Source organism: Lissotriton helveticus, chromosome 1_2 (assembly GCF_964261635.1).
Source record: "Lissotriton helveticus chromosome 1_2, aLisHel1.1, whole genome shotgun sequence".
Lineage (NCBI taxonomy): Eukaryota > Metazoa > Chordata > Amphibia > Caudata > Salamandridae > Lissotriton > Lissotriton helveticus.
Window position 1 is genome coordinate 379,961,189 of NC_136058.1, and position 13,457 is coordinate 379,974,645.

General features: G+C 43.4%; 1 protein-coding gene across 1 annotated transcript; it reads left to right on the top strand.

The window, feature by feature from the left end:
• Nucleotides 1-282: 282 nt before the first annotated feature.
• Nucleotides 283-2,652, top strand: LOC144807941 (zinc finger protein 862-like). Its single transcript, XM_078673539.1, has 2 exons — nt 283-1,500; nt 1,789-2,652. Exons 1-2 carry the CDS (start codon nt 283-285, stop codon nt 2,650-2,652), a joined length of 2,082 nt encoding a protein of 693 aa, XP_078529665.1.
• The last annotated feature ends 10,805 nt before the right edge of the window (nt 2,653-13,457 follow it).

Consider the following 13,457-nt stretch of genomic DNA (forward strand, 5'->3'; position numbering starts at 1 on the left):
AAGTTCCCTTATGGTGCACATGGCATATCACTGTATCACAAATTCGCAATGTACTGAAATAATCTTTACTTCTATTGTAGGCTCTACGGACAGTGCTACATTTAAGTTTGGCAGGGCAGGGCAGTGAACAGAAAAATCCAGGTAATTGCACTCTACGTTTTGCCGGCAAAGCCTCAGTACTATGTGAAACATTGCAATCATGAGCATAGGCATCAACTTTTGCCATGTTCCTTTATTTTGCAGGCTTTGTGGCGTAGCAGGCTAAACCCAGTTCTCACAAATATGTTCAAGCGCAAAGCTGTACCTTCTGCAGAGTGCGATGCTTCACCACAAAGGAAGAAATGTTGCCTTGTATTCAAGGAAGAGTGGATGAAAGAAATTGTGGAGGCTGAGACACAGAAATCACGAAGCAAGGTTCGCGTCCAACTTGGGGAACTTTTTCAATACAGTCCAGACGTGGGATTGATTTGCAAAACATGTGCCGAAGCCAAGATGGTTGGGGACTTTTCTACAGGGAAGAAATGGAGTGATGGCTGGAAACTGGATTACCTGAAACGCCATCTAATTAGCAAAGTTCATGAGTCTGCCATTGTGATATTGAGAAACAGAAGTGCTGCTGCCAGGTTTGGTTTTGGAGTGCGGGCAATGCTGACAGAAACTGCCACTGACAAAGCAAATAGAATAGAAGTAGTTGAACGACAAAGATCCCTGCCTGATGAAATAAAGATTCTCATCAACAACGTGTTGCTGGCAGTCAAGATGAACACTTCAATGTTATCTGTACAAGACATCCATGACCACCTAGCTTTGTATGTGAAGATACCAGACAGCTGGCGGAGCAAGAACTATGCCTTTGAGTTCCTTGAGGCCATCAATAGTGTGATACACTGTGAAGGTATGGCAGAACTTCGTAACGCTTTATATCACACACTGATAATTGATGAAAGCACAGATATTTCTGTTACAAAAATGCTCATCCTGTACTTCAAGTTCCGACCTGTAACCTCAACAGAGCACAAAACACTGTTTGGGGGCATAGTGAAGCTGACTAGTTGTAATGCTGAGGCTATCACTATTGCTGTGAAAGAATTCTACACTGCCAATGAACTGGACCTCATGAAAATGGTCATGTTCACATCCGATGGTGCGTCTGTGATGCTGGGTAAAAATAATGGTGTTGCTACTCGCCTTAAACAATCCATTCCCCATCTAGTTGAGCAGCATTGTGTCGCTCATCGTGAAGATTTGGGAGTTGATGATGCCTGGAAGAGGGTTCCAATGATTAAAGAGATGGAGACATTATTGAGGACTGTCTACACTGTGTTCTCCAGATCTCCTGCAAGGAAGTCCAAGCTGGATGAAATGGCATCGGTCACTGATTGTGAAGTGGTCTCTTTTCGACCATTGAATGAAGTCCGGTGGCTTTCACGGCATTTTGCAGTTGGTGCACTAATTCGGAATTACGAGGTTGTTCTTAAGTACTTTGAGCGGTGTAGCACGGTTACAACGAATTTTTTACAACGCACTACCATTACATCGCAACTTTTACCACGCAAACCATTACAACGCAAAGCGCTGGGGGGCGCTCTAGGATAGGGAATGAATTTAATATACTATCCAACACCTTCCCTGCTATCCACGGGGACTGGAGTTGGAATAGTAAATTAAATAATTCACTAACCAGCGCCTAAAAGCATTATGCGTTGTAATGGACTGCGTGGTAAAAACCGCGTTGTAAAGGCATGCGTGGTAAAAGCATGCGTTGTAGTGACACCAATCCACTTTGAGCATGAGAAAGTTGAAGAGAATGATCCAGTTGCTAAATATTGTCACAAAAAGCTATCTGACTCAAACTACCATATTTCCCTTGCAGTACTTAATGATATTCTGAGTGAATTTGCATCTTTGTGCAAACTGTTCCAAAAAAGTTCTTTGACTACTGTAGAAGCTGTACAGTATGCAAGAGCAAAGATTGGCCAAATTAAAGAACAGTATTTGGGGGACACTGTCTTTTGGAGCAGCAATGTAAAAGATCTGATGGTGTTGTACAAGGAAAGGCAAGAGTTTGACAGTGGGCCTATTTTGTCTTTTGTTTCCCTTCTTTGTGAGCACATGCAAAAAAGGTTCCCTGAAGATGAACTGAAAGAATGGGCAAGTTTTGAAATCCAGGCAATAGCAACACAATCCCATTTTGATTTTGGGACTGAAAATATACAAAGACTTGTTAAAAAGTATAAGAATGTCTTGGTCCTGGGTGATTGTGAGACACCAGAAGATGTTGTACGACAATACAGAGACTATAAATATGTGGTGGCAGAACATGTAAAGGGTGGGTTATTTACTACCTTTCAAGACATGGTGAATTTCACTGTACGCAATGCTGCTCAGTATAGTGTGGTGTCTCAGCTTGTTAATGTCTGCGCAACATTTCAAGCTTCTAGTGCTGATTGTGAAAGAGGATTCAGCCTCATGAATACTATCAAGAGCAAAGCGAGGAATAGACTAGAGCAGAATCATTTGGATATGCTGATGAGGACAAAGGCCTACCTCCTGAATGGGAAAGTTGACCTTGATAGTGTTTATCAGCACTGGAAAAATTGTAAGGATCGCCGTGAGAAGCAACCCTGTCACCCATCTAGTGATGCCACTTGACATGTTTGAACGGCCCTCTCCCACAGTCCATGTTTGCCTGGATGTCAGACTTTTACAAACTATGTGTGGCGGGATAGCCCAACATTACTCAGTATATGGCGGGATAGCCCAACATTACTCAGTAGATTTCACTTCAAATTGTAAATATGTTATGTAATTTTTGTAACCTATTGTGTATATGTGATATTTTATAGGCTCTCGACACTTCCCCACCCAATGAACAGTGCTCCAGTTAAGAATATTTAGTAAAATCTTATGATGATACCATTGTTGGAGTCTTGTGCTTTTCTAACCATTAATTGTACTTGCCTGTGTAACCAGTTCATGTTATGGCATGTATTTCCAATTTCCAAACCGGCCTTAAAACCCTTAACGTGGCGCTGTATGTGTGAAAAATGCACCATCTTTTCACTTTTTTAAGTAAACGTTTGGAGTGACATTTGGCGCTGCACGCGCGCGGTATGGCTCCTAGCGCACATAGCCATGGTTGCAGCGCACAGAGACCCTCCACTGCCGCACACAGAGAAAAAAAATTTGAGGGAACATTGGTTATAGAACATATATAGTTAGGAATTAGCATTTACAAAACCTTGAAAATTCACTGAAAAAACATAGGTTATAGACCATATATAGTTAGGAATTAGCATTTAAAAAACCTTATTTTACTCACACAAAACCATTGAAATTCCATATATAGTTAGTTGCACTAACTATATATCGTGCACCCGCAATCCACTGCTGATCATGTCACATATTACATCATTCATGACATGGTCAGTGACATCACTGATGACATCACTGTTGACAGCTCAAATGACATCACTGATGACATCACTGATGACATCTCAAATGACATCACTGATGACATATAGATATATATATATATTACCTACTGGCGGTCGCCAGTAGGTATATATAGTTAGGATTTTTTCTCTATGGGTTTTTTGAAAATTCTATGTCTAATAACTTTGGCGTTTGTGGACGGAATTGGCTGAAATTTTCAGGAAAATGGCACATTTTGTTTCTGAGCAGCCCTTGAAAATTTGGGGGGGGTTCGTCCAGTGGGGGCCGAGAAAAAAGGGGGGTCCCAAAACGTGTTTTTAACATTGAGTTTTCCATAGGGCGGTTGGCCTCACTTTCAGCCCGAACGGCTGAATGGATTTGCACGAAACTTGGCAAAATTGTAGGGACTGGTAGCCCGATGTGCCTTTTGTAGGTCTCAATATATGTGCTCCAGTGGATTTTGAGAAATTAACGTTTAAAAAAAGATATATATCTGTAACAGCGGACCGGTTAGCGCTCTGGTTCGCGGACTTTTCGCGCAACGGAGCTTTGTGAAGCGAAGCTGATTGGTTCTCCGGCGTCTGTCAACATTCCAAACAGTCCGTAGCGGCCGCCATCTTGTCTCTCGGTAGGATCGAGAGACAAGAGGAGGTCAAAACAAAGGGGGAAATAACTATAAGGGGGCATAGTAGATCCTCGCTGACCCCCTAGGTTTGATGTGGAGGTTTTAAAAGGGCCCCGCGGGGCAAAAAAAAATAATAAAAATAATAATTGAACGGCTGAATGGATTTGCACGAAACTTGGCAAAATATTAGGGACTGGTAGCCCGATGTGCCTTTGCTAGGTCTCAATATATGTGCTCCAGTGGATTTTGAGAAATTAACGTTCAAAAAAAGATATATATCTGTAACAGCGCTCCGCTTCGCGTAACGGAGGTTTGCGAAGCTGATTGGTCATTCTGTCACTGGGCTATAGTTGGGCTACATCTGGCTGATATTTGGGCTACATTTGTTTTTTTGTGTGTCTGGCGGCCATCTTTGGGCTACATTGGGCTACATTGGGCTTCATTGGGCTACATTCGGCTAATTAGCAAATAGCTCATCGCAAACTAGGAATGGTAAAGAATCGCTATTTATTCCTTAAAGTTCGCTATTTAGGAAATGCAAATAACTTTGATGATACATATGGCGGTTCATCTCTAACAAGATAAGAAGCATAGGGATAGATTTATGATGACTGGCGCATCACCAGGGATGTGTTAGTCATTCTGTGCCGCTGTTCCGTCACCTATGGTGTGCTGCATTTACAATGCGGCGCATCACGGGGCAAAAACAGCACAGATGCGTGATGTATCTGTGCCGTAAAGGTGGCGCATTGCTGGAGTTGTATCGCAAGTGTGATGAAGGTCCAGCAAGGGTCGGGGGTGCCCCTGTCGCAGGGTTTCTGTTCTCACACAGAACTGTGGACAGAGGATTGGAACCTCGGCGAATTAGGGTGTCCCAAAACTCACGTTAGTAATCAAAAACTATTTAGCAAGCTAGGTACAGTGTCACATTGGATATAACAAACTCTCAATGTTTAGACAATCCAGAATATGAACTTATAGTACCTCAGGATACGTGGAACTCATGAACAGTCGGTCGTTATATATTTCTTAGAAACCAGAACATGGAGTTAAGAAGAACACATGTGTATTTGAAATGTTTATTTACTAATGCCGTCTTCTCAGGCGTAGTACCTTAGATAATAAAAGTACACATATTATCAGTAGCAAAATTACCAGCATAGTTACTAGTACATAAAAAGTGAATGGTGATAGTATGTTAACATGCTGTAAATGAATAAGAGTTAGCAACACTTATAAGCAGCCGCGGGCCGTGGAGGGAGTTACGGTGAGGCAGGGAGGCGGGGAGGGGGAGAAGCAGGGTGGAGAATACAAGTACACATATTATCAGTAGCAAAATTACCAGCATAGTTACTAGTACATAAAAAGCGAATGGTGACAGTATGTTAACATGCTGTAAATGAATAAGAGTTAGCAACACTTATAAGCAGCCGCGGGCCGTGGAGGGAGTTACGGTGGGGCAGGGAGGCGGGGAGGGGGAGGGGCAAGGTAGAGAGGGCTCCACCCTGCTTCTCCCCCTCCCCGCCTCCCTGCCCCATCGTAACTCCCTCCACGGCCCGCGGCTGCTTATATCTCACCCTCCCTAATACACATATTATATTATTTGCTAAGAAGGTCTCTTTGTGTTGGTTTAGGGCGTGCCCATACTTTAGTGTCTTAGATTTGAAGGAATCACATCAGCATACACCAGCTCTCTCTTCATGTGAACCGCATCAACTGTTGTGTATGTGTGTTCGGCAAAGCAATATAAAACCCGCCTCATGCCCAGAATTGGCAGAAGTTGCACTTATGTTATGAGTATGAAGTCGTGGAGATCAGACCTCATAACAATTCTGTATCGTGTTGTTCTTGAAACTTTAGCACTCGCTGTACAGATATAGTTTAACAAGCAAAGCAGATAGTAGAGCAATAACATATTATTCTCATGTAAACCACGATGAACTACTAGGTTGAAAGCTAAAGCAACAACTAAATGTCGTGTGCAGAAGTTGCAAAAAAGGAAAAATGGCGTTTAAACCGGTAATGAGCCCATGCTAACTTAACACGGTGTAAAGATATCCAGGACCTAGATGACACCTCCTCATGATCCGGAAACGAACTGAATAAGATAATAGAAGTGCCATCTCATGAGAGCAGATTGCAAGTTTATATGTGGACGGTCCGCAAGGTAAAGCATTAAAAACTAGGAAAATTCAATGCTAAAGAAAAATAAAACAGCCAAGTACTTTATCGAGTCTTAAGCCAATAGGCAAGGTAAATAATAAAAACTTGACAATTAAGTCAATGAATTGTCAATGAAATGCTAGTACTCAGCATATGAAACATGAAAAAGGTCTATGACATAACTGTGTATGCAAAATAAGCTGCAACAGCCTCCAACAGGAAGTCACCGTCTTCATCCGAAAACAGTTCAGCCATCCAATTTAAAAGCGGAAAAGAACATACGTGCTCTCCCAGCACCGGATCCTCTATCACCATCAGAGGACAGCTCGGTGGGTTTTCAAGAAAGCTGTGTTCCAAGAAAGACTGTGCTGCCGCCAGTAAATTCCAGGGACCAAGTAGTCCATGCATCAATGCCACAGCCATAATCCTTTCGCCAGGACAAATCAACTCGTGAGTAATGATAGGAGTCATCAGCTGATTAAAGTCGACGTCAGGAGAAACCGGTCCGCAGAGACACAAATCAATGGCCCAATCGAAATCACAGGTCAGGCAGTGAAATACAGGCTGGACACAGGTGAAGTAGGAGAACCGAAAAGATAATCCATATGCCGTGCTTAATATCGCCAACGGCATTGTGCCATAATATTCTAGCATGCGATTGCGGAACAGTGTCAGCAGCTGCAGGGTCGGAGGTTGCATAGGAGGGACATCCATATTTAAAAATGTAAAAAAGTACAAGAGCGTCCGCTGGTAATGCAAGTAAAAATGCAATCCACGAACCAGAGTGGAGAAAATGGAATGAAAGGGAGCAGGGATGACTCCAAAGATTTTCTCAAATGAAGTCACGAGACCACTGGTAACAACTTTAAAAAAGTGTGCCAGGGATTTTGTGGAGGATGCGTTAAAGATAGTCGGAAACATGTTGCTGAAATTGAAAGGCAAACCTGTGTACGGGTGTTCGCTATGTGAAGTACGAAAGTTTCACGGGCCGAACTCAAGGCCACCTCTCTCTGAAACAAAAGAGCTCTTATTCTTGTCATGCCGTTGAAACGTGTCCCAAGGTTGGTATTTGTGGCCAGATTGAAAACTCCCTATGTTCATGTGTGGGAGGAAATAGAACATTTCTGCAGCAAATAACCCGTTCACTTACTGTTACGATAAAAGGAATACTTTTAATTAACTCAGAACAATCTTCATTATTGAGCATCAAATAACTACCATTTTGCAACAACTTGAACGTGGGGATGATAGCAGGAACTGGCGTGCCTTGCATCACGCAAGCCATATTTGGTCGCTGTTTGTTGCATGAATCGTGTAACTGTATGTGCCTACACATTAGTGAATGATCTGGCGTCTCAGTGCATTCCTCTCCATTCAGATAAACTTCTTGATCATCTTTGAAACATCTGTATGTGTATGGAAGCGACCAGACCTCATGAACAAAAGCACTACCTAAAGGTTCATAAAGACCTATTGGTATATATTTCATACAATTTGAAAACTTATATAAAGCAAAAGGCAGCGTTATTAAACCGTCGATAAGGCATGGTGCCAAAAAACCCGCAATCCTCTGCTGATGATGTCACTGAGCATGTCATGAATGATGTAATATGTGACATCATCAGTAGTGGATTATGGGTAATAGTATCTCTAGTTTACTCCCCTATAGCTGTCTTTCTTTTAACATAAGTGTGTGTTTCCTTCCCTTATACTTACTGTTTTTGGTTCGCTTCCAGTTCGCGTACCAGCGAGCGAACTAGGAAGCGAACTAAGAGAAATAGAGGTTGGCACAGTTCCAAATATTGTACCAATTTTTTAATAACGGGGAGGTAGTTCTGAAAAGAACTTTTTTTTTTATTTTTCTGAACATTTTTTTACTGTAAGGTTCCCGATTCGCGAAGCGGGAACGAAGAAAAAAAAATATTTAAAAAAATAATTATTCATAAACATATAAAATATATTTTTGGATTTAAAGAAGAATAAATTTTACAGCTACAGATATTAGCTGTTAAAAAACCAATGAAATTCACTGAAAAAACCATAGGTTATAGACCATATATAGTTAGGAATTAGCATTTACAAAACCTTGAAAATTCACTGAAAAAACCATAGGTTATAGACCATATATAGTTAGGAATTAGCATTTACTAAACCTTATTTTACTCACACAAAACCATTGAAATTCCATATATAGTTAGTTGCACTAACTATATATCGCGCACCCGCAATCCACTGCTGATGATGTCACATATTACATCATTCATGACATGGTCAGTGACATCACTGATGACATCACTGATGACATCTCAAATGACATCACTGATGACATCTCACTTGATATCAATGATCACATCACTGATGATATCATTCATGTGATAATACAATGCATCTCCTCACACTCTAATATAACCTCCGTTACACCCAGTGTTAAATAGAGAGTATCATTTTTGAAACCATTGACACACCAATACTAGTTACTACATACGCACTCACTGATTCCTATGTCTACACACACATTCACTCATACAATCATTCATACATACAATCACTCATCTTTACAACACTATCATATGCACTCATACACCTATACAGACACTCACACTCTGCCACTCATCCATGGAGTTACTCACACACCTAGTCAGTCCTGAAAAGAATCAATCACACTTCCATTTTCTTATCTATACAGTTAAACACAGAACACCTTACATTTTTGAAACATATACTAACACATAGTTACTCTCTTATAGAATCACTGATACAAGTACACATTGATCTGCACAGAGTCACACACCTCCCAGCCAGCCATACACACACTCAGTCTCCCATACAAATACTTGTGCAACCAATCAATAACCCATATAGCTACTTATATAGCTACTGATGAACACGTGCAGCAGCTTGCACAACAACAGACATACTGATGCACACTTTTAGACAGTTTAGTCACTAACCCGTGCATTCAGTAAGACGCATTTAATCACTCACTCATACAGTCAATCACGCACCTACTAAAACCTTCATTCAGACACTTATACATCCACTCATTCTTCAATATGTAAAACATATTTAAACTTTACAGAAACACATAATCACTGGATGTTGTCATCAGTGATGTCATCAGTGATGTCACTGACCATGTCATGAATGATGTAATATGTGACATCATCAGCAGTGGATTGCGGGTGCGCGATATATAGTTAGTGCAACTAACTATATATGGAATTTCAATGGTTTTGTGTGAGTAAAATAAGGTTTAGTAAATGCTAATTCCTAACTATATATGGTCTATAACCTATGGTTTTTTCAGTGAATTTTCAAGGTTTTGTAAATGCTAATTCCTAACTATATATGGTCTATAACCTATGGTTTTTTCAGTGAATATATATATATATATATATATATATATATTTATATATACATATAGTAGTTATAGTTAAAACCTAGTTTCCATGGGAAATCCGCAACATTCTATTTGGAATGACTTTGGCGCCGGTGGACGAATCTTCACAAATTCCTTTGAGAAAAGGGCCTGCTCCACTCCGCTCCTTCCCTGAAAGTTTGGGGGTGATTCGTGCAGCAGGGGCCTAGAAAAAAGGGGGGCCCCAAAACGTGTTTTCCCCATGCAATTTTCCATAGGACCTTTAGCCAGGGCTACAGCCCAAACGGCTGAACGTAATTACACCAACTTTGGCAAAAAGGTAGAGTTCGGTTCGCAGATCACCCTTTTTGTTAAATGGTCTAAATCCGTTCAGTAGTTCCTGAGAAAATCATAAGTAAAATCATAAGTATATCTATAGGAGCTTACTGTAAGCTTACTGTAAGCTTACTGCACTCTGTACCTTCCCGAGCACAAGCTGAATGCTAATTGTCTGTCAACACTCCAAACCAGGAAGTGTTGGCAGCCATCTTGTGCCTTGGTAGAACCGAGGCACAAGAAAGCAGAGAAACAAATGTGGAATACGCAAAAAGGGGGCAGGGTAGAAACACCCTGACCCCCTAGGCCTGCTCAAGGGGTCCCACAAGGACCCCCAAGGCACAAAATATATATATATATATATATATATATATATCTTTTTTAAATCGCGGGGTCCGCGTACGGTATGCGAACTCTGCAAAAAAAAAAAACCCCGGTCTGCTTTTTATAAAATTAGCCCCCGGGGGACCAAATCCCGGGGGCATATTTTATAAAAAGTGTGGGGGGAGGCTCCAATCCCCCCCCACACACTGCCCCAGGGACCGCCACCCCCGGGGCAAAGTTGCGTAGAAGTGCCGGTTGTTTCAAATTCCTATTAATGCAGCTCCTCCAAATCACGAATGTCAGCTCGTAGCACTTCCAGATAGTTTCCCGCACTAGTTTCTAGCGTCACTAGCAGAGGCTTTTAATAGGTATTATCAGCTAGAGCGGCCGACTTTGGAGCCGAGGTACCGGGTCCGTGTCTCGGCGCGAGGCTCAACATCCTGTGAAGCTGGACAAATCTCTCCGTGCCTAAGGTCCTATGATCCCTGCAGGGGAGTCAGACTGTTTGGGAAGAAGGCTTACCGTGATAGTGTATGGGGTGGAGCGAGGCAACAGGACGTTTTCTCTTTTTTGGGGGGCATGTTATTGCATGAAAGTGTTTTATTTTATTTTACTGGAAGTGCGATAACTTGGTGTGAATGCCTCAGCTTGTTTTTGTTAGGCACGGGGAGATTAAGTGATTTTCCCAGAATGACAGGATGCTGAGCAGATGTCAGAGGCTCCAACCTGGTTCCCCAGCGCCATGGTCGGCAGCTCTAACCTTACGCCACATCTTCTCCCGGCAGTGGACTCGAGCCCGGTTCTCATGAACAAGCGCAGCCCCGCGGCCCCATCTCTTCTCCACTTGTCAAGCTGTCATCAGGACTCTGCAGTGTTTCACGCACTGCACATGCTGCGCTGCTCGGCACGTTTCAGGGAGGCTGGGGGGGTGATTGGATACAAGGTGTGCTCAGCTGTATCCTGCCCTCCCAGACATTAACAGCCCATAAAGGCCTTTTAATGACCCTCCTGCCTTCCTCAAACACCCCATCCTCGGATCAGAGGAGGTGATCATTGTTGGATTACTGACACCACCCCCCTGCCCACCCCTTCCTGCCCCCTCCCCAACTCAACAGACGGCCCCGGGAGCCCCCGGTGGGGCTGAGTGGGGATTATCCGGACAGGATGCAGGGGGTGGGGTTGTCCAGTTACCACGTGCAAGACCACCTGGCAGAGCCCCCCCCCAGCAGGGAGGAGGGCAGTATGTGGGGCGGAGCAGTGTGAATACCTTGGAACCTCTGCGAGGGCGCCTCCCCCCTCCAGACACCCGAGGCGCTACCCCTGGCACGCCTTTCATCTTGTCTGACGTGGGCTCTCACCTCAGGCTTTTGGCACCGGGAGGGCAATGTGTGGGGGGGGCACTGTGGGGGGGATAGTTTGAATTCTTTGGAACCTCTGAGAGGGCGCCTCCCCCCTCCAGACACCGGAGGCGCTACCCGTGGCACGCCTTTCATCTTGTCTGACATGGGCTCTTTTGGCACAGGGAGGCAGCAGCGCCGCAGAGAAGCCAATAAATAAATAAACATCCGTCGGTTGTGTCAAGAATCCCAAAACTCCAAAAGCAAACACTTGAGTGCATGCCTTCAGCAAGCACTGGACCCGTCGTGCCAGCTGTGCCCAGGGGCTGTACGGGCCGCCTGCTTCATTGGGTACAGTGTGTGCGTGCCACAGGCTACCGTCACCGACCCCAGCAGCGCGCATCTTATCGACCTCAGAATGATGAAAGGCTGAGCGGGCATAACCTTCATCAGGAAAGAGACAGACCCCAGCAGCACGCATCTTATCGACCGCATAATGATGAAAGTCTGAGCGGACATAGCATTCAGCAGGCAGGAGACAGACCTCAGCAGAAGGCACTAAACCCCCTGAGCTGAGATGAGCACAGCCTTGTGATGGCAGAGGAGACTCCCAGGCTGCGCTTACCACGTGTGTCTCTCGAGGTCCTGAGGCTCCGCATATCACGTGTGTCTCTCGAGTGCCCGAGGCTCCGCATTTCATGTGTCTCACGAGGCCGCACATTCCACTGTTGACAAAACCAGGCCTTTAAGAATGCGGCTGGCCTCGGGTTACACACTTCCTCGCCTCCTGTCACGATTAACAGTTGAGCTACACAAACCCAGGCACTTTAAAAACGTGTTCTTTGAGTAAACACTTGGAATGACCCTGTCGTGGCCTCGAGGCACTTTACTGAGCCACTAAGGCCACGGATTAAAGAGCGGGCTCAGGAGACGGCCCCCTCTCACACCACTCTCCCCACTCACCACCCTCCCCTCTCCCCTCTCCCCTCTCACCACTCACCCCTCTCACCCCTCTCCCCTCTCACCACTCTCCCCTTTCACCACTCTCCCCTCTCACCACTCTCCCCTCTTACCACTTTCCCCTCTCTTCTCCTCTCCTTCCTCTTTCTCCTTACTCCCCCCTCTCCTCACTCTCCCCTCTCCCCTCTCCTCTCTACCCTCTCTCCTCTCCCCGCTCTTCGCTCTCCCCTCTCTCCTCCCCTCTCTCCTCACTCTCCCTTCTCTCCCCTCTCCCATCTCTCCTTTCTCCTCACTATCCCTTCTCTCCCCTCTCCTCTCCCATCTCTCCTCAAGTACACACAATTGTCAATGAGCAATTACACTGCACTCAATGCAACATACACTCAAAATACCACTCAATGCCACATAATTACACTGCAATCAATGCAACATACACTCCAAATACCACTCAGTGCCACATAATTACACGCCACATAATTACAATGTACTCAATGCAACATACACTCCAAATACCACTCAGTGCCACATAATTACACGCAACATAATTAGCCACACTCTGCTCCACGCCACACTGCTGCACGCCAATAACCTGAATTTTCTTCCATAGGATATAATTGCCTGCTATATAAAATATATATAAATTTTAATATATATATATATATATATTACAATTTCAATATTTTTAAAAACATTTATTTTTCAATTTATATAAAAAATATGTAATGTAATTTAAAAAATGAAATATCTAAAAATAAATAATTAAAAATAATGTAGTAAATCAGTATAAAAAATATATAACAATTAATAAATTTAAAAATTAGCATTTAAAAAACCTTAGAAATTCACTGAAAAAACATAGGTTTCAGCCGCGTTATAGTTAAAAATGAGCATTTAAAAAACCTTAGAAATTCACTGAAAA

What these genes read in the sequence shown, in the direction of transcription:
- LOC144807941 (XM_078673539.1), top strand. Translation starts at nt 283, where the DNA reads ATGTTCAAGCGCAAAGCTGTACCTTCTGCAGAGTGCGATGCTTCACCA. An exon ending in ACTTTGAGCGGTGTAGCACG is followed by an intron (nt 1,501 to 1,788) that starts GTTACAACGAAT and finishes ATCCACTTTGAG; the next exon opens with CATGAGAAAGTTGAAGAGAA.